Source organism: Lissotriton helveticus, chromosome 9 (genome assembly GCF_964261635.1).
Source record: "Lissotriton helveticus chromosome 9, aLisHel1.1, whole genome shotgun sequence".
Classification (NCBI taxonomy): Eukaryota; Metazoa; Chordata; class Amphibia; order Caudata; family Salamandridae; genus Lissotriton; species Lissotriton helveticus.
This window is the reverse complement of record NC_136070.1, coordinates 1217915522-1217942492: the sequence shown is the minus strand read 5'-3', so window position 1 is coordinate 1217942492 and position 26971 is coordinate 1217915522. Positions and strand designations below refer to the sequence as shown.

The 26971-nt window shown below is 41.8% G+C and overlaps 1 protein-coding gene across 1 annotated transcript in view; it reads left to right on the top strand.

Moving 5' to 3' along the window:
- The window catches only part of PLXND1 (plexin D1), a 383087-nt gene extending 358906 nt beyond the window's left edge, over positions 1 to 24181 (top strand). Inside the window, exons 32-36 of the mRNA XM_078661693.1 lie at positions 2915 to 3078; positions 6884 to 7031; positions 16153 to 16293; positions 18452 to 18526; positions 22070 to 24181. Of these exons, the coding sequence (XP_078517819.1) occupies positions 2915 to 3078; positions 6884 to 7031; positions 16153 to 16293; positions 18452 to 18526; positions 22070 to 22186 (645 nt within the window). The 3' untranslated portion in view covers positions 22187 to 24181. The remainder of the gene's footprint in view (positions 1 to 2914; positions 3079 to 6883; positions 7032 to 16152; positions 16294 to 18451; positions 18527 to 22069) is intronic.
- The last annotated feature ends 2790 nt before the right edge of the window (positions 24182 to 26971 follow it).

The following is a 26971-nucleotide window of genomic DNA, read 5'->3' as shown; positions in this document are numbered from 1 at the left end:
AAGTGGTGCCTGTTAATTGTTTTTTAGCATAAAATGGGCCACATTATAAGGATACCGGAATATTAATTATTTTTACTTTTTCCTCTTTGGCGCATTACCATACAACAGTACCCGGCTGGGTCCACTGTAAGTGCATTTAATTCTGTATTCACGCTTGGTGGTCGCCCCTCAAGTCATCATTCTGTTCGCGTGTAACTTAATCATCATGGTAACTAGTCCAATTGCCTCCCAATAATTTCCAATTCAATATCTTTGCTAAAATTCCTGTTCTTACACCCTCTTTTTAAATTTTGTCACCCCTTATCCACAGAGTCCCACATTGTTTAGTCCTGACGAGACCCATTACACTGTCTGGGTCGAAACGCCGTCGACGCCCTCAGAAAAAGAACCCTATGCACAGTGCCTATGATTCTTGATAGTCATTGCCACAAACTATTGTGTTTATCATTAATTGTGGTCGTTTTCTTGTACTATTATTCCTTTTTAGAAACCTTATATGTCATTTCTGTTTGTATTGGTTTTGTATAATTGTTGTACCTCCTTGGTTCTCTTTACACACTTTGGGTCACTTTGCACTTAATTTTGTAACACTAAGAAATTTTATTGATTGTTGAAAAAGTATGAAAAATCAAACAAAGAAATATAAAATTTAATGATGATATGGAATCTTCCGTGTAGAGTCGTTTCTCTGTCGGATACCCTCCTTTAACCCTTTAATTGTTATTAATTAACATATACTATCGTGACCTTCAGTTTTACATTTATTGTGCCACTGGAACCGTTGTTTTCCGATATAAAGCACTGACCCTGGTTCCTTTGTGGGTAGGGTTCCCTTGTCCCTTTTGTGACCAAATAAATTAATGGCGCTGTCCTCATTTTTTGTAAACAGAATGGGAGCCTACACTCTTTCTTTCTTCCCTCTTCATATTTCCAGCATCTCAAATATCCCTTATTTTATTGGGGATATTAACATTGCATGGACCTAGTTGAAGAGGACAGCAGAGAGGACAATAAGACCTGTGTGTAGGGTTAGTGTGGAGGTAAGTAGGTTTATCAGTGGTGGCTCCTCCACTAAGGCGTAGTGGTAGTTTCTCATCGCGAGCGGTCGTGAGCTTACGTGACCACTCCCAATAAGAAACCTGACCTCCCCGCTTTGAGAATCTCGCCGGGAGTTTTATTTTCCACGCTTGCGATCGTCAACTTGATGTTGCTGATCGCGAACGAGGAAAAAGTCTCGCAGGGATATTGATTTTGCTCGCTCTCGGTCACCAACTTGACGTTGAGGACCGCGAGCAAGCAAAAAATGCCCGCTATGCTATGCATTTTTGTACTGTGCTACGTGCAATTCGCATAGTGCATAGTAGCGCAAACTACGCACGCTCCGCGAGCGTAGCGTAGTACTACACCCAGGGTTACCCCCCACCCCTGTCTACATAAATATGTTCCTGGTGTTGTGCTTTTTGAATCTTTAGCTTCACAAGTGATGAGCTGTGTTTCAGGCAGAGGTCTCTGGCTACAAAGAGCATATCTCTTTTTGTGCGGATTTCCTTGCAGACCACAAACTACGGTTTTAAGTTGAGGTAGGCAGGAAGTGATAGTTAATGAAGCTATTTTGTGGACCTGGCCTGATAGGTCACATTTCCTTTAGAATATGGTCAAGCTGGTAGCATGTGCAGGATGCTTTCAGAGCAGCCACTATCTTGGTGAAGCAGGAAATGGCTGGATAATGCTTGTTGTCCCACCCATGGGCTGCGGTCCTGCTGGTCCACAACTAGGTCTAGTGAGCCAACTGAAGTAAGTCATAGGCCTGATGATGCTTGTCCTTAAAACCAGGCCCGCAGCCTGCATTTCCTTGTATGGTGCACGGGTGACATTTAGTGGTGAGTGACTGGTGACATCACGTCATGGTGACTCACACTCCGCCTGGTCCACATCTGCACATTGGAATTACATGCACATGTGCTGGGTCAGTCTTTCCCCATGGGCTGGCAAAGCCACAGGCAGGAAGGCGGTGTCCGCACTCCTCCACGGTCCCAGGCAGTTCCAGTCGCGGTCAGATCGAGCCTTCGGAGTCTGATCTCGGGAGGCAGCAGCAGCCCGGACATTGCCCCACCATTCCACCGATTAAATACTGGTCAGGATGGTAGCCCTAATGGCAACTTGGAATTGATTGTGGCTTAAAGAAAACAGTGAGTCTTCAGACTTCAGTATTACCCAAGGCACAAAGCTCGCATAAAAGAACTTTTTCTTCCACACCAGAACTTCACCCAAGTCAAGTCAGCCCCTCACCTTACTCACCTACCTCCTGGCTAGTATATCCCCAAGTATTATCCTTATGTGAGTTCTATCAACAACCTCTTCCTCTTTTGTTCTGCCTGCTTACCTTTATCACTGGTAATGGGATGTGCCAGTTATGGAATTCGTTTTGCCAGTGGTGGAGTGGACGACGACCTCCTGAAAAAACATTTGGGCACCTGCACTTATTTTACAAATACACCATTTCTTTACTAACCTGTGGGTCCATTTCTTTCTTTCACCACCTGGTGGGCTTACAGTGTCATTGACTTTCCCTTGCTCCTCTATTAATCACCTTAATTTGCCATTCTCTCAAATAATTGTGGGTTCATTGATTGTCTTTGGCTGTTGGTTTAAAGGACTTTATTTCATTAGTTGTGGCTTTGTTGTCACTCATCTGTAGTTGATATATTGACTACATTTCTTTCACTAGCTAGTGAGTTGGTTTTCTTTTATTAACTGTCCTGTTGATTCCCTTTCTTTCACAGTTGTATGCCTCACTGTTATTATTTCACTAGTTAATGTTTTAGTGACCCCTTCATCCATTGTCTGGGGTGATTGCCTCTTTTTCTCAAGCTGGTGGGTTCATTGTCTTTCTTGACTCATTCTGGCTCTCCAGGGCACTCTGCAGAAGTTCTTGGATGATCTCTTCAAAGCCATTCTCAGCATCCGAGAGGACCGGCCACCCCTGGCAATCAAGTACTTCTTTGACTTTCTGGAGGAGCAGGCAGAGAAGAGGGGGATTACAGACCCTGAGACGTTACACATTTGGAAAACAAACAGGTGGGTGAAACAGTGCTTGGTGAACATGTGAATGTTTTTACTGTCCACACTACTCTCAGCCAAGTGTTGGGGTTGATGTGAGAGGAGTTTCAGGGAAAGGAATTATTGCATTAATATTCATATTACCTCTGTGATGGGGGTATTATCTGGCATTAATAAAGCCCAAGCCTTATTTTGCACCATACAGCTCAGACTCATAATTAAGAGATAGTGAATGAACAAGTGATGGTTCCTTCATAAGGGGACAATGTCATTTAAGTGCCACAAGACAATTCAGTACACTGTGTGCACTTTAAAAATGGTGTTACTTAAATCATTTGTTTCATCTTGATGGTGGCCATTTCTACTCTGATTTTTCCAAGTTGATTGAGGCTCTATAGTAGGAAGTAAGCTTAATAATGTGTTAATTGGCAATAAAGTGCTCATTCTGCCATATACTGTCAACTGCAGACCCCAGTTTTAACAGAAACTCGTCAAATCTCTATTACCCATGAGGCACGATGTAAATGTTTAATTATAATGGGAAGTTTGAACCAGAATAACAATGACTTGACCTAGAGTACAGCAAACAGTGCACGAACTGGAACATCTAGGAAATCCTAAAATGAACACAACATATTTAATGCAATGCCCTCTCCTTCCATCTTCCCACTCCGAACCTTGACACACAAGACAACACAAATAAATACACTTTTAATCATTATATAAACCTTGGACCGTCTACACACAACAGTGTGTAGATATTTACCTGCAGTCATGTTAAGAAGCCAGATAAGGCCCATAGTATGTCCAGTAGTGGGTTCAGGTGGGCCTGTCCGTCCGGTGGTCGCTGGTGCCCAGTAACCTCACTGCCTTTCCGTTTTAGCAACATACTTGTTGGCTTATAAGATCGGCTGTATGTGAGGAGAGGTGTACACTTTTACACAACCCACTTCCGAGTCTACCTCCCTCCCGCTTTCGCACTTCCCCTTTACCACTCCTCCCCAACTACCCTCCTCCTCTAGGTATTTCAGGATGTTACCAGTAGCTAGCTTCCCCCACTCTAATCTTCGCCTAGCAATGTATAGGACTGACGAGGGCGGTTAGGGTCCCTCATGCCTTCATTTCCTTGAGGTCACTTCCGGGTGCCCACCCTTGTTTTAGAGATCCCGCCTGTTACCCCACTTGTGGTCTTGTTGTCTTATATCTGTTGCTATGGAGCACTGTTCTTTGTTCACTGTATTGTTTATGAGAAATGCCAATAAACAAATGTTGCACCAAAAAAAGGCAATGTTGAGAACTGTGCTACAGCCTGCCTTAGTAGTCTGTGTACTATGCAGCAAGAAAGGTCACATAGTAAGCCACACTGAAAGGGCCGCAGTAACGCTCTGCGGTGCGTGTGATATTTATGCATGTGTTTCCTAGTTTTATTGCTATTACCAATTTTTGTTGTGACTGCACTGTACAGGTATGCGTACTCCCAGTATGCTGTTGTGGCATTTATTGTGCTCTAACGAGCTTAGAGGGAGGCTCTGTGTCATTGCAAAAAATACCTTCACACAGAAACCTCTGTATATATGTTTTTTTAGTCCCCAAAATGCCAGGAGTATTGAAGAGAAAACACTCACTATTTGATCCCGGTGGAGTCGCAGGGTTATCTCTGTCCAGTCTTAATCCCTTCAGCAGCCTCCTGTTTGCTGTTGAGGCTGGGGCAAGTGAGGGGTGAGGAATGTAAACTACACAAAGTAAATAGGGCTGATAAGCTACTTGCTGCTCCCGTCGGTGCCTCATGACCCCCAGACCAGGGGCAGAAAGGAAAGTGCTGATAGATGTCTTAAGCCTAGTTGACGTCCATGGCAAAGAGAAGTTGTTAGAGTGAAATACCTATGTGTGGAGTTAAAAATAGAAAATCTATAGAAGTTAAAAATAGTAAATCTATACTTACCTATATACACTGACATTCACAATATTTTGCTAGTTGACATTCTGTCTTGGATATTTTTGTAAAACAATATTTAGGACTCGATATACTGGTAGCATACGTGGAAGTCATTCTAATGTTCCCACTCTGAAGTGTGGACAGAGTGGACATGCACAGTAAACATTAACACTTTGTTAGGCAGTTGCGGCCGGCATGTCTTGTGGGTGGGGTCACGCGGGGGAGGTTTAATTTAACAAACAAAAACAAATAGACTTACCTTTCCGCCAGCTGGGTCCCGTGTCTTCTCGGATCCTGCTCCTACTCTCCTGCCTCCGGCAGGAACAGGAAGCTGGCAGCCCCGGCTCCCTCCAGACCCTCCCCTGAGCCAATCACAATGCTGCAAGCAGTGTTGTGATTGGTGGGGACGCTGCCCAGCCAGGGGCTTACGGGGAGGCCATATTCTCCATGCAGGCTGCACCTGCATGGAGAAGATCAGAGTGCACAAGACTGGTTTGTGTGGCCCCAGAGGGCCGACCAAACAGTCATTGCGCCCTCAGGAGTGGTCACACCACTCCTCCACTGCCCTGGCTGCTCGCAGAGCAGCCCTTCCCGCCCACAACTACACATAAAATGGTAATAACTGAAAGTTGTTACTATTTTATGTTTCTGCTTCTCGCACTGCGAGAAAGCAGTAGGGCAACGCTCCTCCGCCCTAGTGGAGGAACCGCCCCTGGTGTTAGGTAAGGATTGTAATAACCTTAAAACTGCCCCTAAGAAAGGAAAGGAAAGTAAAGGGGCCTGCAGAATTTGGATTTTAAACATGAAGTGTGGAATCAGCACCCATCAAAAAGTCTCTTCCATAGTCTTTAGTGTCCTTTAATTAGTTAGTAAAATTCATTCCAAATGAACAGGTCCGAACTTGAATGTAGTTAGCTTTCAATTATTTATTGTAGTATTCAACAGTAGAAAAACCAATCCAATATCACAGCAGATTTTTCTTTTTTTAGCCTCTTTTTTAGCCAACGCGTTTCGTCTCATGAATGAGACTTCTTCAGTGCTTAGGTTGCTGCACTACGTTTGCTGATCGAGTTTCTCAGGCTACCATGCCGTTTTTCTGTCTCTTCAGGATACAAATCTGAATTGACAGATCATCTAAATTGTGCTTGAACTATGGAACTTTCCTGTTTGTATTAGTCTCACAAAGACAGCTATATAAGCCCTGAAGAAGTCTCATTCATGAGACGAAACGCGTTGGCTAAAAAAGAGGCTAAAAAAAGAAAAATCTGCTGTGATATTGGATCGTTTTTTCTACTGTTGAATACTACAATAAAGAATTGAAAGCTAACTACATTCAAGTTCGGACCTGTTCATTTGGAATGAATTTTACTAATTAATTAAAGGACACTAAAGACTATGGAAGAGACTTTTTGATGGGTGCTGATTCCACACTTCATGTTTTGTATTTTGGGCCTTGCCTTTAAAGGAACAGACAGGGTTGTGTTCCTTGGTTTCTTGAGCACCATCGCTATACTTCAAAGTCACAGATTACAGGTGCAGGTCTCTTTGCCTCAACCCTTGTGCGTATAAGTGTATTAGAATTTGGATTTTGTTTTAGAACAGAAATGTTTTGACTGGGCATTCTATACTACCGTTTAAGTTTAGATTTAATTGCAAACGTGCACACTATACAGACAACTCTAATTTGGGTAAAGTTATATTCAAAACTATTTTATATGATGGGACGTGCACAAAATGCACTAGAGTCACTTACCCTGGTGGCCAATCACATGACTCCGTTTCACAACCATCACTGAGCCAAGGTTTGAAAACAGCATTGTTCTGGTGCTAGCAGGCACTTACCAGACACATCAGGTACACCCCTTGACTCTTGTCTTTCTGCTGCAGTCTACCTCTCAGGTTTTGGGTGAACATACTGAAGAACCCTCAGTTTGTGTTCGACATCGAGAAGACGGACCACATGGATGCGTGCCTCTCGGTGATCGCCCAGGCGTTCATCGATGCCTGCTCCATCTCCAACATGCAGCTGGGCAAGGTATGGTAGCTTATGCGTATTGATATAGTGGCATTACTTACACAGTCATGTATTTCATGGGGGGTAAATATTTATAAAGCACAACCCTAACACAAGGGGACAGCAAAGCAGTGTACATAGTAAAATGATAAATAACCCACACATGAGACTAGAAGGACAAGCAGGTATGCTTTCAGTGAGAACTCAAGAAAAAAAGTGAAAATGCATTGTAGAAGTTTTTCACTAGTAGAATGGAAAGTGCCTGGGCATTATTTTTAAATTGCATTTGTGTTGCATTATGTAAGTGTTCATCTGTGCCAATAGACTGGTTGCTTTTGATTTCCAGCATAAGATCCTTCTTACAGTTTCTTATTGCTATTGTCTTCCCTTTTCCACATGTGATCAACAATGTTACATTTCCTGTTGGCATCAAGTCCAGTCTTCTGAAGCAGAATAAGAAAAGGGGAAGTGATGTCACATGGGGAAGTAAATCAGGGGTAATGGTGGAAATGCCACCGCTGTGCTGCTTCTTGAAACATCTGTGAATTAACCAATCTGACTATTGGTGTTTCAAGAGATACTATGTCTTTACCTTTTCCAGTTTCAGTAGTTGGAGTTTGTTTCTTATAAAAATTCGAATTTAAAAGTAATTCATTAATTGCACACAAGATGTAATATGTTCTAGCAGTGTTCTTAAGGTCATGGAGGTCAAAGGCTATATGTTATAATTTTTAGTTATGTCCTCAACAAAGGCTGTATGCTGTCACTTCCGGTGATAAAAAAAGAAAACGACACAATTGCCAATACTGGACTATACTTTTTCCTTTCTAGTGTAACCTTTATGAACAAAACATACCGGTCCGTTTTATGAATTACGTCACTAGTTTTTTTATTCATTTAGTTCACTAGTCAGACTATTTTTCTCTTTCAATAGCATGAAACATTTTTTGTGCATATACAAAGAAATACAAAAACGTGCAAATTATTACAATTACATACAGTTTCTTTACAAATTTACAAATTTACAACACATCCATTCCAAACTTTGGAATATTGGATGTTGTAGACACAAATCACTATCCAGTCGTGTGAAGGGTCAAGTGCACCCTGAATCTGTGTGACACGGCTCGACAAACGAGTGAATCAATTTATTCGGCAGGGACCTTTCATTATGCCCTTCGTTCTAACGTTCTGTGTCTATCGTAAACACTTCTGGTTATCCGACCTCCCCCCAAGGGACTTCATTTCCACATTTGATAAGAAATCTCTTGTCCTGATGAGAACCCCGCAATTGGGGGTTCGAAACGCGTCGACCTGACCTGGCCTATTGTCAATGATAATAATTAGAAGGACTGTGTTAGGAATTAAAGATTGATTTCTAATCGACATTTCTTGCCAAATAGCATTTACAAATAAGAAATTTTGGTTTATTGATTTGTACAACTAAATTGCGTTGACAAAGGGCCACATTTTATTTGTTTGAGTGGTATGTGTGGTTTGGAGTAAATGAGGGATGGATGTGTTGGCCAAAGTTTGGAATGGATGTGTTGTAAATTTGTAAATTTGTAAAGAAACTGTATGTAATTGTAATAATTTGCACGTTTTTGTATTTCTTTGTATATGCACAAAAAAATGTTTTATGCTATTGAAAGAGAAAAGTAGTCTGACTAGTGAACTAAATGAATAAATAAACTAGTGACGTAATTCATAAAACGGACCGGTATGTTTTGTTCATAAAGGTTATACTAGAAAGGATAAAGTATAGTCCAGTATTGGCAATTGTGTTGTTTTCTTTTTCCATTTGGCTTAGCCTTACAGGGTAGGAGTCAAGACCTGGTGTTGTTTTCCTGGTCACTTCCGGTGATGTCATGACAGCGAGGTTGTGTTGTATCACTTCAAGTAGCTCTATTTTTGGTGAAGTACCTCCACTGACGTCACAAAAGAAAATGAGCATCCGGAATGTATTAAAACGTAATTCACAGATCGTGGCGCTCCACTTACTAAAGGGTTAACTTGGGCATTGCTTCATTTCTACAACACTAAGTGCCAGTGTCCACGGGACCACTTAAGGATGCCGCCGCAGCTTGCACCACCATCTGCTCTTGCCAATGATGCAAAATATCACTAATAATGGCCCGGACGCGCTGCTGTTATTATTCCTTAGTGTATATTGACTTGCTAAATTGAGATGATCTGCTGAAACTAGGTAGACCGCACCACCATGTGGCAGACTAATCAAAAAGGGGCAGTATTTGGAATTAAGTGCCGGTGCGGAGCACAGGAAAACATGGCACAAATTAAGCACTGCTTATTCTAGCCTAGAGATAATTTCCATAAATGCAGCCTTAACTATCCCCCGATGTTTTTGGGGGATGCTTTATCGAAATTGGTTTGCAAAGTTTCTACTAGAATCAACTCTATGAAGATAGTGTAACTTAAATGGATTTTCTAAAGAGGTTCTAAACAAGTCAGAAGATTGTTATAACTACATGTAGATATAGCGTTTTTTGTTTTTTGTTTAGCAACCTGTGTAACTCTGAAGAAACCTATCACAGGGAGTGCATTAATTAGACGGGAACAATTGTCCACCTATGAAATGCTCTTACACATTTGAAAAAATAATAAAACATGCAAGTCTGGCTGGTGTTTCACACGTGTTCACACTTAGGCAGGAGCCCATGAGTTCAGGTCTGAGACTGACAAAAGTGGTGGAAAATTGTGGGAGTGTCATCCGAAAACTTCTTCCTGACCACTGCAGCATAAATAGTAAGGCAGAGGTCTAGGAGTGCCCCAAGCAGTTGCATGGCGGCTCCTCCGCTAAGGGAGATGAGCGTCGCTCCACAGCTCTCTGAGCTGTGCAAAAACGAGCAAATACAATGATAATAACACAATGTCATCATGTTATTTTTCTGCACTGGCTCAGTTTGGTTGCATTTTTGGGTGCGGGGCTGGGCTGTCGTCACAGCCAGTAGGGGGAGGAGTGGTGGGCTTTTTCTAAGGTTGCAGGCAGGTTCGCCAGCCAAACAGTCATAGCATGTTCTCCAATCGTCTGTACTGCACAGCTGGGTAGAGAACATGCACAGGCTTTCAATCCCTTTCTGAGCGCCGAGCCAGGGCGTACAGACCAATCACAACGCTGCTGTCATGCTGGTGACAGCAGCACCGTGATTGTATCGTGGAGTCTGGGAGCCTATGTGCTTCCTGCTTCGCCAACAGAAGAATGACGGGCGAGAGGCGGCAGCAGGTAACTCAAATTTTATTTTATTTCTAATCCCCCAACCCTCCAGTACTATTCAATAACAGTTGCCACTGGCACCAAGGTTATTCACATAGGGAAAGGTAAGTGACGGAAGACCATTACAGTGAGGGTGCTCCACATCACCCGAACTAGTATCAGTCACTGCTGATTCCATCGGAGAGAGCGAGAGAGATCCCTCTTCACGAGGAGATGCTGCATTCTAGCTCTGTCCTGCAGATCTTTACACAATCACGGGGACGCTGCAGGGCCCTGTTGGTCGACTACTGTCTGGAACGCTATTCCAAGGCCCGAAACGCCAATCCAAGGCCCGGAACGCCAATCCAAGGCCCGGAACGCCAATCCAAGGCCCGGAACGCCAATCCAAGTCCCGGAACGCCATTCCAAGGCCCAGGACGCCATTCCAGACAGTAGTATTCTGGGCACCAACCATTCCGGCATAGGGTAAATGTTATCAGTAGGGTATACGTTGGGATAATAGGTAGGGGTAGTATTATGCTTACGGTTCGGTTTAAGGTATGGATTACGGTCGCGATTAGGTACATTTAAATTAAAAGCTAGGCTTACCATTTCCATTATGGTAAAATGTAGGGTTAACCTTCAAGTTAGGTTTAGGATTGAGGTTAGTGGCCAGAAAAGGCACAGGGTTAATTAGGATTAATCTAAGTGTCTGTGTCAAGATAATGGGTAGTCTCGTGATTAAAACAACTGTTAGATGTGATGTTGATCACTCTGGTCGTGGTATTGATAGATTAATGTAGTAGAGTTATTCTGTGTAGTTGTTTACACCTGTTCTGAGCCTTTAGGGTCATCCCTTCCTAGTTCCTACAATCTGATCTCACCCAGACTCTGCACACCATGATTTTCTCTGTAAAGCCTTTCTGCAGCTTCATGGAGTTAGGCCTGAGCTCTGCCAGAAATATAACATAATAAAAAAGTTCTGAGAAATGAAAATTAAAATGAAAAATTACGCGTTTTCCGAGCAACTAGTAGAACCTCGTTACTGGCATGTTGTTGCTCTCGTTCATATTTTTTTGTATTTCCACCACATTTTAAACAGATGTGAAAACCGCAGCAATTCACATGTATCTCCCCATCTGGTGTGTTTTGCACTGTGCACACACTGGCTGTGGGCGGAGGACGTTTCTCTGTTTTGACTACACAATACTTGGCCATGACTTGCCAGCCTGTGAGCATTAACAAGATTAATCATCTGTTTTGCAACACTAAATATGGCCTAATCTGACCCCATGAACCTCAGATTCATCATTTTACCCCTCCCCCTCCACCCCCAGGCTGGGTGAGTGGCTGCTGGGGGTGAACGTCCTCCGTGGAGTCAAGGCCGTCACCGCGGAGTGATTGATGGCGGTGGGAAGGCTGGCGGCCATGTTTGCCGGAGAGCGATAGCGCCTCTCTTATCCAGCCGGGCACATGAGACCTTGTCAGTCCAGAGATAAGGCCGCAGGACGTCGCTCGGGGTCAGACCGCAGATGGGAAACGTTTTTTTAATACAGAAGAACTACCTGGCATCATACATGGCATTTTTTATCCTATCTGACAGTTCGATATAGATATATATATATATATATATATACATACATACATACATATATATATATATATATTTCCAAAACACCTTTGCAGGTAATGAAAACGCACTCGAGCGATCTTTTTCCTTTTTCAGTTGTTTATTGCACCACAGTTTCTTGCAGCTACCAACGCGTTTCACCGCCCACAGACGGCTTGATCACGGTCAATACTCTTCCACTTACAATCACCTATAAGGTGTTCTTGTGCAAAGTCACATGACATACCACCACTTCCTGTCAATGGTAGAGGATTGTGGATAACGTAGTTCCTTAGTATTTACAATATGTTACAAACATTCTGCAGAGCGCCACTTATGGCACTTATACTTTTGCTCTGTGATGTATAGTTATAACACCAAAGATTATCAATCTCGCCCTCTAGTGGGCCACATATGCATAATATGTTCGGTTGATTTCTTGCCCTCCAGTGGGCTTAACGGTATTTACATACTATATACATCCCTCAATTGTTACAACTTAAGGTTTAGTCACCACATAATCATCATATCCTTCTAATTCATATAAGCTGTTATTATATTTGCATTGACATTAACGGAAGAAAAACACTTTAGAAAAAAACTTTTTCACCATATACATACAAAGTCCCAATTTGATTCAGCTGCAGTTCCAATTTCAATTATTTACAATTGTATTTACAAATGAACATAAAGTTCCTCACTCTGGTTCAGACCTCCCGGATGTAAAGTTCTGAAATTTAATATCTGTCGGGATTCCCTGCATCTTAGTTTATGTTCCCTGTCTCCACCTCTTTCATGAGGGACAATGGTTTCCAATGCGTAGAATTTTAGAAGTTTCCAGTCTCCGTTGTGTGCTGTTTCCATGTGCTTCGCCACGGCGTTAGCTCTATCTTTATTTGCTGTTGCCCTTATGTGCTCCAAAATTCGTAGCCCACTGGAGGGCAAGAAATCAACCGAACATATTATGCATATGTGGCCCACTAGAGGGCGAGATTGATAATCTTTGGTGTTATAACTATACATCACAGAGCAAAAGTATAAGTGCCATAAGTGGCGCTCTGCAGAATGTTTGTAACATATTGTAAATACTAAGGAACTACGTTATCCACAATCCTCTACCATTGACAGGAAGTGGTGGTATGTCATGTGACTTTGCACAAGAACACCTTATAGGTGATTGTAAGTGGAAGAGTATTGACCGTGATCAAGCCGTCTGTGGGCGGTGAAACGCGTTGGTAGCTGCAAGAAACTGTGGTGCAATAAACAACTGAAAAAGGAAAAAGATCGCTCGAGTGTGTTTTCATTACCTGCAAAGGTGTTTTGGAATTGTAATTCGGCAGGGCTCTGCCGAGGAAAACGCACCGGTGGGAGAGCGCCAGGGGTCGACCAAGCGGAGCCAAGTTGTGGGATATATATATATATATATATATATATATATATATATATACATACATACACACACATATATATACATATATTTATATATATATCCAATTATACTCCCTTGTGCCCTTGACGCAAACGAAAAACCAGGTACTGACTTCTTGAGATGGTGTCCGAAAATAATTAAATGTTATTTAAGTTAAAGGGAGGGGAGGGGAGGGAGGGAGGGAGGGATGGATGGATGGATGGATGGATGGAGGGATGGAGGGATGGATGGATGGATGGATCTGCTAAAAAATGAATTTTTTAACCCCTTCCATGCTCATGACGAGCTCAGCTCGTCATGCAGTACACTGCTCGTGTGCTCATGACGAGCTGAGCTCGTCATGAACAATGGATTTACATATTATTTAGCACAGGAGGGGAAAAGTCATAGCAGCCAAGGTGTTAACTAAACGAAACAGAAAATTCACCAGTTATATTTGACTGAGCTTGCACCCCTGCCTTGAACTGCTTATGACCCCACATATTGAATAACTCATAACATGTTCAGCCGTATTGATAACATCTCAAATAACATCAAACACTGTGCACCACCTGACATTTTTTTCATTGGGCGCTCGAGGGGTGGGCACCATGGCCACCCCAGAGCCAGCAGCTGCATTGAATGGTACAGTCCCCTGCCTGTAAGGTATGAAGGTAGGGAGGGAATTGGCAGTGCTTAATTTGTAATTAAACAAGAGTATGCGCCAGGGCCCTTCTGAGGCCATTGCAGCTTGCACCACTCATTGCCCCTACCAGTATTGCCAATGAAAGCATCAACACAACTACTAAACATCAAACTATTACAAGTGTGAGAATTCAGACTGTCCTAGGCTTCCCAAGGCTATAAGAATGGCGTGAGTGGCAAATATTATTCATTTTTAATGTATGTTGAGTTGTTAAACTGTTGTTGTGCTCATCTTAAAATGAAACTAACAGCACCTCCTTGTGGTGAGTTATCATAAATGCCATTGTTGAGAACTAAGTGCCGATGCTGGGCATAGGAAACCACCGGCTCAAATTAAGTACTAGAAATTGGACAGGGTGATCTAGTAACACTGGTATGTTGGGGCCACGAATGCCCTCCTCTCCACATTAACAATTAAAAGAAATGCACCAACCAAGGGGACATTTTATCAGAAAGAATACCTCTTCATCCAGAGTTTCCACGGCACTCCTGCAGACTGCAAAACTGTCACACCCCCCCATTTTGGCCCAGGGGTCCCCATGGACCCCTACAAAAGGACTATGGGCTCACGGTATCCGTCCCCTGCCCACTTATATTCTATTTTAAAATATTTTCAGAACAGGTGACCAAGTCCCTGAGTCCTGTAATGGCTGCCACAACATTTCTGTTTTTGTTGCGGCCAGCCACTCAGAGCACTCAATCCAAAAAGCCACCTCAACCGACAGAAGACTTAAAGTTTTGAATTTCAGCTAAAGCGATAATATATCTGTACATTTTGAACTTTAATTTCTCCAAAACTACTCAATGGGTTGGGATTTACACCAAATCAAAAACAGCATGCTTTCTGGATAAAGATCTAGCTTTCTGCCAAATTTGATGCAATTCCATTCAACCATTTTGGCTGTAATGCTGTCTAAAGTTCCCTGTGTAAAATTGATGGGGAAATGGCATATTGGAACCCCCTTTTTGCTAGATCCCCGCTTGCCGGGTCACCCCGAGACTTTCTAGGAAGGCGCTGAGGTAGATGAACTTATTTCATGTAAAGTTTTGTAAATATGAAGATTTGTCAAACAGGGCTTAATATATACATTTTCACTGCAGAAAGCAAAGAATAAAGGGACGTTATAGTTAGGTGAAATTTTTTGTTTTAGTGACAACATAACGTTTCAAACTCAAAGAAACACTGAAATTCTCCAGGTATAGTTATCTCATGTAACTATAACTCGTGCCCTGAAGTAACTATAACTTGCTTCCCATCATGCAGACTTGTAATCAATTATGTAATTTGAAATGTTGCACTGATGTTATCAATGGTGTTACAGAACACGTAATGAGTGATGTCATATGTGGGATAATTAGTTGTGCATGGCGAGAACGTGAGTGATAGTTACCTTAGGGCACAAGTTATAGATCACTATGAATGGTCATTTCAGTGTTTTTTTAAAGTTTAAAACATTACGTTGTCCTCGAAATTGTCTCTTAACTATAATGTCCCTTTAACCGTTTTTTTCATTGAACTTATTTTTATTATTTCTGTAAAGTAATATTTTATTACCATACATAACACCAATCCCCACAGCGCATGACCCTCAGCATTACATGACATAGCGTTGGACGAATAGCCTGACGACAGACCCTGCGTCCAACCTCACGTGGGCATCCTCCCCCCTCATGTTTAAAGAAAGACTTTTATAAATAAAACCAATATGTCTCAGAATCTTTCTTTTAAGATTTTCAGCCCATAAAATGCATTCATAATAACAACCACAATTGGGCCTTGCATTCTAGCTGAAGAGCAAAGAGTGCTTTTAACAAATATGTTAAGTTCTCCTGGGGTCATGGTTATAATGATCTAGGAGACTTACTGTTTTTTTCTAATGCTGCTAGGGGCTGCTCCACTCTCTGCAGCCCCCAATAAGATAAAAAACATGTTTGGTGATGCATCTGCCACTTCTATGGGCATCACAAGCATAAAACAAAATACATTCTCATAAGTCAATGGGTTTAAGTTTGCAGTACTCACTTCACACCAATTCAATACTCCATTCAAAGAAACAAGTGTGTCTGTGAGTGGCTTTGCTGCGATCAGATCTACAACTTTTAATAATATAAGGACAATGTGTATCTGATAGTCACCGTCGATTGGAAATAGATACAATTGTGTGAGTATGTTTTTGTGATAATCATATTTGTGTCCTCTCCTTAGGACTCACCCACCAACAAGCTCCTCTATGCAAAGGAAATTCCTGAGTATCGGAAGATTGTGCAGCGATATTACAAACAAATCAAAGAGATGCCGCCTCTCAGCGACCAAGAGATGAATGCACACCTGGCGGAGGAGTGCAGGGTAAGACATTCTATGGACCCTAGGGATACAGAGCCTGCAGTACCTGTACATCTGAGCCTTCTTACCTAGTTATGCCTACACATTATGCCTAGACATTCCTGCACACCTGATCTTTCCAGACGTAATTCTGTCTCCACTTTCTCATTAGCCGTGCACGCACAGGTTGGCCTTCCAGACCTAGGAATCCTCGAGAGTTCGGCCTTCCAGATCCAGACAGAACTGACCATCTTAGCCTTCTATATCTGCATATGCTTTCCAGACCTAAAAATAAATACACCATCTTCATGCCTGTGCATCCCGAACCCAACCATGAAGGCACAGCCTAGCTTTCCAACCCCCCCCCCCCCCCCCCCATAGCTGGGTCTCCAACCCTTCCAAACTCAACCAAAATGTATTGCGTTACTCTTGTGGAAGTAACAAAGGGTTTTAGCATTACGTACCTAGACATTCCTGCACACCCACCTTCCTACCTTTTTCTATCAGAAGATCTCACATTTCCAAATCCAGCTGGCTCGTTTCAGCTCCACCTGCTGTGCATCCTGTTCCTTCAAAATCCAGCCACAGCTGAACACCCTGGGCTTCCAGGCCAGGCATTTGGGATCATTTTAGACCCAAGCATAATGGGCCTTCCTGCATTCAAAGCCCCAGCATAGTATGGATGACCTGAATCCTACACCTTGTAGTCCCCTATGTCTTATGTAACATTTTCTATACAATGATTTACACACATATGATTCAGTTTCTCTTTGTGTGCGTGTGATGTGAAATGTTTCGACACCCTACACTGTTATGAGATGCTCTATGAAAACAATGAAATAAATGTGAGAGAGGGGCTATGGAGAGATGAGAGGCACAGTGGGAGGGTGATAGTAAGGGAATCATTGAAGAGCCCCAATAAAGATTGCTGCATCCCGATGCACTGTAAGGTCATCATTTACTATGCCTTAAAAACGAATACAATTAAATATATAATGAAAACTGTTGTAGAATGCACAATTTCCCCCCACATTTTCTTGTAGTGGTCAGGCTCACTCGCTTCACTATGTACTGTATGGTGGCTGGTCTGACAAAATTTGCTAGAGCTGCTTTGGGTTCCCACATCTGGCCCTGATACAGATGTCCCTGTGCCAACCTTGTCACAACAGGAATTCACAAACGTTTGAGAGAAATTCATCTGGGAACTTGTGATTGTCGCAGGTTTCAGATGCATCTTTGAGAGTTCCAGAAAGTTGTATATCAGGAACCCATGGGAGGACGTAGAGTTGATTTACATTGTTCTCTTAGGGCTAGATGTAGGTAAATTGGATTTACCGATTCTAAAATACCGAATTTTACCGATTCGGTATTTTAGAATCGGTAAATCCTATGTAGGTAAAAATTCGGTAAAAATTACGGAATCTTTAAGATTCGGTAATTACTGAATCGGTATTTACCGATTCGGTAATTGTCATTCATTCCTATGGGCCTGTAGCCCATAGGAATGAATGTCAATTACCGAATCTGTAAATACCGATTCGGTAAAATAGGGAAATAGCCAAGGGTGGCAGGGTGTCACTTTGACACCCAGTTGCACCCCTGATTAGTGCTGGTGTGCACATGTGGCATACATACATCATGTATGTCTGTCAAATGCACAGGTGTAAATGCACATTTATGCATTTACATAGGAATTCCTTATTTACCACCAATTAATAGTTGGTGGTAAATAACGAATTCTTAAAGCCCAGAAGCACTGTTTCCAGTGCTTCCTACATCTGATTTACCGATTCGGTAAAATTATCGATTCGTATTTACCGAATCAGTATTTTTGTTGACCCTACATCCCAAATGCCTAATACCGGTCGGTAACGGCCGAAATTCGGTACTTTCGGCCGTTACCGATCGGCATTAGGGTTCCTACATCTGGCCCTTAGTTCTCTGTGAATCATGCTATAAAGGTCCAGTGATGAGGGCAACGGGTGGGACTCCTAAAGTGTAAATGTGAAGTGAAGAGGTGAATCTTTCAGACTACACAGTATGGAGGAAATCATGAGACACAAGTGTAACACGAGTCCAGTGGTGTGTAGGAAATCCTTAATTCTTACCCAGGCCTCTTACTGTTTGACTTTGTCTTTATGATTTTGCTGATTTAACTTGATGCTTTTCTTCATCGTTGTAGAATTACCGAAATGAGTTCAATACCAAAGTAGCCATGGCCGGAGTTTACAGATATGCCAAGAAATATCGCAATCAGGTAATGAGCACTGCTGATAGGCCATCAAGCATTGTCAATGACCCATTCATCCAAATAATAATGTCATGACCTTTCTACTCTGCCCCTAGTGTGAGTGTTAACCAGTGCTTAATTTGTAAAATAAATAAAAAAAGAAAGGCAGAAACACAAAGTTTTTCCAATAAGCTTGCTACTGGTGCTTGTGAATACCAGGTTTGCTAAATATCAACGCTGCCTCCGCTTGATTTCACCTCATGCCTGTCTTTCTGCACCCTAATTTTCTGTCTCTTTTCTCACTCCTGCAGTTTCTTTTTCATGCCCATTTTCTCGATGACATTTTTTTACCTACCTTTGTCATCTGCCATCTTTCCCACTTTTGAAGTATGTGTGGAACTGACTATTGCTAATACTATACATAGAGTAGACTTTGGGCACACCCCTTTCAACCATTGGCTTTGTTAGATCAGTCTCTTTCAGCCATTGGCTTGAGACTTTGCCAATCATGTTTTTGCTCAGCTCAGTAAATATCCATCTCTCTCACCTGGTGTTATTGGCTGTTTGGGTATATCATTCCACCTCTGCTAAGGTGCTTGTATTGAACAATATGTGGGTCTACTTACAACTGTAAATGTAAATGTAAATTGATACTTGTATAGCGCACTACTCACCCGCAAGTGTCTCAAGGCGCTTGTACGAATACCGCTGTGGAACCCATCCTGGCTTTCCCTGTGAGGTGTCCACTCCTGGGCACCCCCAAGGTGGAGGCCAGGCATCCTTAGCGTTGTCGGGGCCGTTGTGGAGATTAAGCAAGCTATTGCCCAGAGTTGCAGAGTGGGACTCCATGATTGGAATAGGCACCGAGGCGAGAATTATCAGGTCCGTGGAATTTTTTAGCCCAAGACCCGCCGAGGCAGGGAATTGAACCCTGGTCCCGGGCTAGACCTCTGCATCAGGGTCTGCCGCTCTAACCATTGAGCCACACTTCTCCTGTATCCCTTTGTCTGTTCCTGCAGGCTCCTTCTAGTGTCTCGCTCTAACGTGCTATTGCTGTATGCGTTGGCGCATTCTAAACCGGCTGGCTTAGCCAATGCTTGTCTACTTTTTTTAAGTCTTATGATAAAAAATAAGTTGTGGCCCTGGTACCCAATATCTGCAGCCGTCAAAATATTAACTACTGGTGGTAATCATTTAAAACACTGGGTACCACAGGCTCCCCCATTGCTGATGTCAGTTTTGACTGCCAAGCAGTTATTCCAGATAGCACATTTAATTGTTATTTCAGATGTTGCATGCTAACTTCAAGTCCCCGTTCTACGTGTTATAAACAAAAGTCAAACGCTCTATTGCTTTTATTTTTACTTAGCATTTATTTAAGTTTCATAAAGGTTGCTTTTAAGAAACATATTCATTAATACATAAAGCTGTGTGCATAGTATCAACAAAAATCCAGTTTCCTCCACCCACAATATAAGATAGAAGTTTATGCTTTTACTGTGGTAACATTGTACATTATCAGTATTATTAATCTTGTTATCCATCTGCTACTGTGCCGGCTATGGTCACATCTCATCATCAATGTCTCTATTCCATGTTGTAGGCCCAAGTCCATCTCCCAATTCCAGATGTTGCACACCTGAACCCAAGACACTTTTCTGATTTGGTCCTGCAAGAGCATACCAGTGGCAGAATGACACTAGATAAACACACAACATCAATCTTACCTTCCGAAAGTTAACTCCTAGTTGAACCAACTACTTCCCTCATCTTGGGTCTCTTTTCCAGATGTTGCATTTTGAAAGGCCATGTCCTTGATCAAGAGGTTACAAACCTGAGCCCATGTCTCTCGTGTACAAATGACACATCTAAACCAATCATCACAGATCTATACACATCCTTAATCTACAGGATGCTTAGCTGATCTCACACTTCTGTTGTAAATATTAGAAATGAAGCCTTATCATATGTACCAGGCATGATGCCTCGTCCACATGCTCAGTCGTTAGCTCAGAGCTTTACTTGCTGTAGACCTCTCACCAATGGAACTTGGTCTGTATTCCAGAGGTTACATCTCTTAGTAAGGGCCTTAGCTGATGATTCTACTATCATTAACTCAGGACTAAACCAGATTTTACAGCCCTGAGCCCTTGACAGAGCTGAGGCCAAATTCTGTGGTAAATGTCCATTTTAAAACAATTCAGGATGTTTATGCTTTAAAAAGTTAATTATGCTATCCCACCCTCATATAACTGTTCTAGAAATTACATGTGGCATGACTCAGTTAAAATGTGTAAAGCGGCTCGAGTTTGCTGCACTATTTAGGTTGGAACCAAGGCAGTGGTGGCTGGTGACATTTGAAACTGGTGAGGCGTAAAATGATTGTCATACTGCACCATAGCTAGCGAACCCGAACAACCCCACAAGAAATTTTTGAAAAAAGAGTGGACAAATGGTGCATTTTCAAGCAAATTTGAAGTCACATAAACCCCTCTTGACTAATTTGCAAATATCCACTTTCACCTCGCCAATGTTAATACCAATGAGTGGCTCAAGAAAGTGCTGCGCCTGACCTGCACAATGACGCCGTCAGACCAGGCATCCTGTCTTCCGTGGTTTTACTGCCCCCATAAGAACAACATATCAAGTGCTCAGTGACAAAGGCCTGCCAGAAATGCTCCAACTTCTACAGATGGGTGTCTGTTACCAAGGTCATTGTTTGGAAGTTTCAGCTTGAACCTTGTTCCCTATTCTGAATTTTAGAGTCCCAGTCCACAACGTCATATGTGAAATAACCAACCTGTGCCCCTTGTCATAGATGTTACGGGTGGAGGTCCAAGTTCCAGATTTTCTAGTGTGAGTTCTGATCATTGTAAGATGTCCCAGGAGTGGATCAAAGCCACTAGTCAAGACGTTTAAAGCTTGGACCCTGATAACTAGTATAGATTTCACAAGCCCAGTGCAGGGCAGAAACTAATGTAAGGTCACTGTTTAGGATATTAAAAACGTGAACCTTGATCAGTGCCAGATGTTGATTCCTGGTTCCTACTTAAGATGTTCTGAAAGTCAACTAGTGTTAAAGCTCGCTTGGGAGTGATTGGGACTGTGCAAAGGTCTTTGAAAAATGTTGAAGGTTCCAATCTTTTTGGCTTTATCACATTGATATATAGGCTTCTTTAATACTAACAAAATGAATCTGCATAAAATATACTCTTTAGAAACAGTTGTGGCATTTAGTTGAGTTGTAATATCCAATTGAACTCCTGCCAATTTTAAAATCCTCCCCAGATTCTCTTTTTAAAGTCCAAATATTTTTGAAGACCGCCCCGATTTCCTTCAGGTCCACCAAAGAGCATTGCCGGTTCAGAAAGGACATTACGACATTTTAGTTCAGAGAGGAGAGAAAACTTTTGCCCCAGACTAGTGCTCCATTTACCAGCACCCAGTAGTGTTAATTAATTTTGTAAATTGTTCTTGGCAAGTGCAAACATTCACTGTCTTACTAAACGATCAAGTTGGTACTGTAATGCTCCTGATGACTTAAACTTGCTCACTTGATTTTGTTTCCAGATCGTCAGTGCCTTGGAAGCGAACCCGACGACGAAGCGGACTCAACTGCAGTACAAGTTTGAGCAAGTCATAGCCCTGATGGAGGACAATATCTATGAATGCTGCAGCGAGGCCTAAAGGCCGGCCCACCTTGGACTCAATGGAGCGGCCTTCTAACACAAACCGTGCACTGCGTGGATAACAAAAAAAGTGTCCTTAAAAAGTTATATATTTTTTATTATGTAATATATCTGTGTCATTGACGTGGACTTTGACCAAGAGATTGACCCTATTCCCCTCGTCCAAAGATCTGCCTTCTTGGAAACCTCTATTTATTTCCTTACTTCTACTGCTGCTGATGAAGGCTCTGAACCACCACTGTTGCACATCTGCCCGCAACACCAATATATCCATAGTGGAAAATGTGGACCCCAGACACAAGCCGCATGAGGTTGATGCAGGCGTCTGGAACCTGAAGTGGCCAGCTGACAGGATCTGGACATGCTGTTAAACTTTGGAAATTATCCTGCAGCTGAAACCTAGGTGCTGGAGCTTTGACTATATTTCTGCATAAATGTTGGTTCCGTAGACTAGTGGCGCGGTTCTACCAGCTTCACACTGACCATACGCCATTGTAAAACATCTCATGCTGGCCCTTGGTTTTTGGCTACATGTAAAAACAGAAGCACATCACCTCAGTGCTAGAATGTGTAAGAACCTGTGGACCAAAGACTTTGTACCAAAGAAGTGGGCAAACTTTTCACAAGGCAAAAAAAACACAAATCACCTGTCCCACTGATTTAAGTTCTGGGAAAAATACATTTTCTGTAAATTGCTTAAAACGTGTTTCATGTATTACTTCTGCATTAGATCTGCCTTACATCCAGTGTATGTGTGTGAGTTATTATTGTGCTGCATGGAAAGTGCCTTGTAGGGAAGACTAGAAATGGAAAATATCCACAAGCTTACTCAGAAGTCAAACAATCAATCTACTCTTATAAAGCATGGCTACTCACCTGTGAGGGTCTCAAGGTGCTGATCAGTCAAGCATCTCATCTGCTATTATAATGATCACACAGAAAATGGGTGTGCTATGGTAGCAGTTGAATAAAATAGGCTGTAAAACATATTTTACAAAATTTCAAACTTACATAAACGCCTCCCAGCAAAACATTTGATCTATAATTAAATATCAAAAATTTCCTCTACAGTAAGGTAGGACCAGAGTAAAGAAAGTAAATTAAGTCAGCCCTGAAATATTTGGCAAGAAGGTTAAAATAAGATTGAGGACTTAAATAGAGTTCAACATGTTTACAGGGAGATATGTATGTAGGGCTGAGATTCTCCTAGTCCAGTCTTTGCAATCTCTGTATATGCAAAATAGATACTGGGAGTTCTAGACAGAAGCCTAGCATTCTCCCAATACGAAAACACAAACGTAACCCTCACATCACATCAAAAATTAAAAATATACATATTTTTTTTTTATTTATAAATATTATGGAACACACCGTGAACCACCCGAAGAGGAACTATAGATTAAAAACACAAAATATGTGAATTAAAATAAAATCATGTTCCAAAAAGCACTTTTCATGCATTCTCTAATGTGGTTGAAGTGGCTGAAAAGAAACAGTGATAACAATAAATATGTACAAATATATGCTATCATAAACTTAATTCCTAAACCAATGACAGAATTAAAAACAAGTAGTTGATATATTATTGTTTAGTCTCCATTTTCATGAACTTTAACAAGATAATTTCATAATGTAAGGATCACATAAAATACACAAACCTAGCACAACATATTTTACCCCCTAGCAAGCCTTCTTCATATCCGATAGCCATTAGAAACTTTGCAAGTGTATAGAATATGAAATGGTGGGTAGGTTGGGCAACCATGTATTATAACCAAAAAGGGTTTGTAAATGTCTCTAGAAATCAGTCATGGTGAGCTAGGACCATAACACGTAATAAATTATGTACAAGTTATATTAATTGTGAAAATAAACTTGACGTTCTCATACATTAAAATTACGCAAATCGCCGAAATTGAGCAATACAACGTTATTTTTGTAAATTATGGATTTTGGAATTTAGGAGTTTGTGAAATAAAAATATTAAAACTTGTACTAAGCATATATATATATATATCATGCATAATAGGTCACAGTATAATAGTACCTCCATAATGCCATTAAGGAGTAGTTTGTAAATGTCGCCAGAACCTGGCATTGTGGTTATTGTAGCATAATACACATGCTAACAACTATATATTACTTTATATTGCAGGCAAAAACAAAAAAACGAATCCAGGCTTCTTACTGACTGAAATTCACATTTCAATGGAAGTAGGTTAAATCTGTACATTACTAAAAATAAATGGTGGATATGATATTGTTCCTGTGAACAATAGGTTTTAAACTACAGTACATTCATTGATATTAATCATGCTGATGGTGGCAGCATCATCATATGTGTTGTCACACGTAGTGATAGTACACGTCCTAACTAAATAGCAATTTTTTTCTGTAACTCTGAAAGAGCCAATACCCTCCACCGCACTCCCCAGGGAATTTTGAGATTAGGGATTTAAGGCTACATAACCTTTTTAAACAAAGTATATCTAGGACAAACGTGGAACCTTTTTTCCTACCAACATATTAAGGATCATATAGATACCCAGATTTTTTTTTTTTTTACAGAGGCCTGGGAAAAGAAAATATGACAAATACAGTTTTGCTGTATAATAAAGTTTAATAATGGGATCAACAAAAGGATTGCTGTGCTAACACCACTCTTCGGAGTTTTCTACGCAGGTTGAAAGGAAGTCTTTCTTTGTTTTTTTGAAAGTGGTGGTCCAATATTTCCTGTAAAGAGGAGGTGTAAAAATTTAATTAGAAAGTGTAAATTTGAGAGAAGTGTGAAAAAGAGGAACTTGTGGCAAATTTTTAATCTGGAATTGGTTATATTCAAGTACAATTTATGGATGTAATGTGCTGCTATGGTTCATGGACGTTTCCAATGATAGAGCTATAGCACTTTTACATTTGCCTGAAAAATGAGGTAGCAGATGTATGTCGCATGGTTTGCACACTCTTGCCATCTAGTGTTGGGCACGGATGTTGCAAGTTGTTTTTGTCCAAATAAGAGATTTGTTTCAAGATGTATGCGTTTTTATGTAGCACGTACTTTATTCAGAGGTGTCAGAGCGCTTTATAATAGACTAAAGTAAATGAAACAAAAAAATGAGTAGTAGCATGGTAGTAGATGACACTACTTATATCTTAACAAGTTACATATTCACTCAAGATTACATTAAGAAAAGGTGGAGCGATTGGGGTTGCACAAATACATATTCCATTATTACAAAATTGAGGGGTAGGGTCTGAGTAGCTCTCACATGTGACATGTAACAATCAGGGTCATGACCTGGAATGAGGGAGTGTGTGCCTGGTAGCAAGTTCCAAATTCTAGTCGCATTACCTGAGAAGGATTGCACCATAAGGCTTCCCTTTTGAAAGCTGGACTCTTGATACCTTCCCCAAACGTACCAAGGCGTAGACTACACCCTACATTGTTTTCGTCCGCCATCTGGTTCAGATGTACCTTGCGGAGCTCTAGAGCCATTGTGCTATAGAAGCGAAATCCTCAACATCTAAGCAGTGAAATTGCTGCTTGCAACACACAAAGACATTGTGTGATTGCTGATCTTGAGTCCAAGTCATATGAAAAGGGCACCGGTGGTGGAAAGCATGTGAATCCGCAGCACTGCAAGCTGTAAAATAATTGCTAAAGGTAAGTAACTTTCAATGCCAAGAGCTAACAACAGTCATGATTTTTAGGTCGAGCCCAAGGCATTGCTTTAGCAATGCTTGTTGGTGAGATATTATGTAGGGGCTTTCAAAAAATCACCCAAAGGCTTTTCTAGGCGGATTGCCTACAGTGCATGTGTGCGACCGCGTGCACATCGCACACCATGCTGGTTTACACTTCAGAGGAATCTGCTCCCCGCCTCTCTACGCGCAATGCCAGAGCTTGTTTACAAGCAACACCCCAGCTGCTTTGCAAACCCCCTCCCTTCCTGCTAGCATTCCCCCATTCCTTCTCGCCCAGTCCTTGTTTTTCAAACGATCGCTTTCGCGATCGGGCTGGTAGCTGCGTTTCAATTGCTTGTGTGTGCTGCATTGTGTGTTCTGCTTTGTTTTACTTGTGCTGATACTGCTGTTTTTTTTGCTTGTGGCTTTCCCCATCCATCAATGCGATTTTTAAAGATAAGAGGAAATTATATGCATCTTCATTTGTTTTGCCTGAACGAAGGGAATATATTCACCCTGAAAAGAGCACTGTGCCAGCGACCCGTCTGTGCTGAGGTACGCCGCAACTCCCCCTTTGCAGCTGCAATTCCATTCTGCGCAAAGGCTATGCAACTGCACAACCGGTGTACTTCACAGTGCTGCTTCCCAGCCTGCACTGAAGCCGCACACTGCAGGGCACCCACCGAGGAACGCTGTGCTCTCACACACCACCAATTCATCCCCTCAGCCTGTACTCAATGCCCATCCTTGACTGTAGCGCTATATAAGGCTTCAATGCTCCTCATGGGCCATTTCACCACATAAAACCCGCCGAAAGGCAGTGCGGCGCTGTTCATGCCCTTAGGCGCATTTAACAATACATTAACTCTAGAGTAACGGCATATCGGGGACTGTAAATACAGACACCAACCGCACTGCCATAAAACACCCCATCTCAGGAGCTTCAAAACAGACATAGTACACAGTGAACTGCTAACAAAATACCCGTCAGGGTCTTTGCGAACCAGGATACTAACAACATCGTAGAGAGATGGCATATCACGCCTTACAAAACTACCCAGCAACCAGTGTAACCAAACTGTAACTCAGGGTCTTTGTGTAC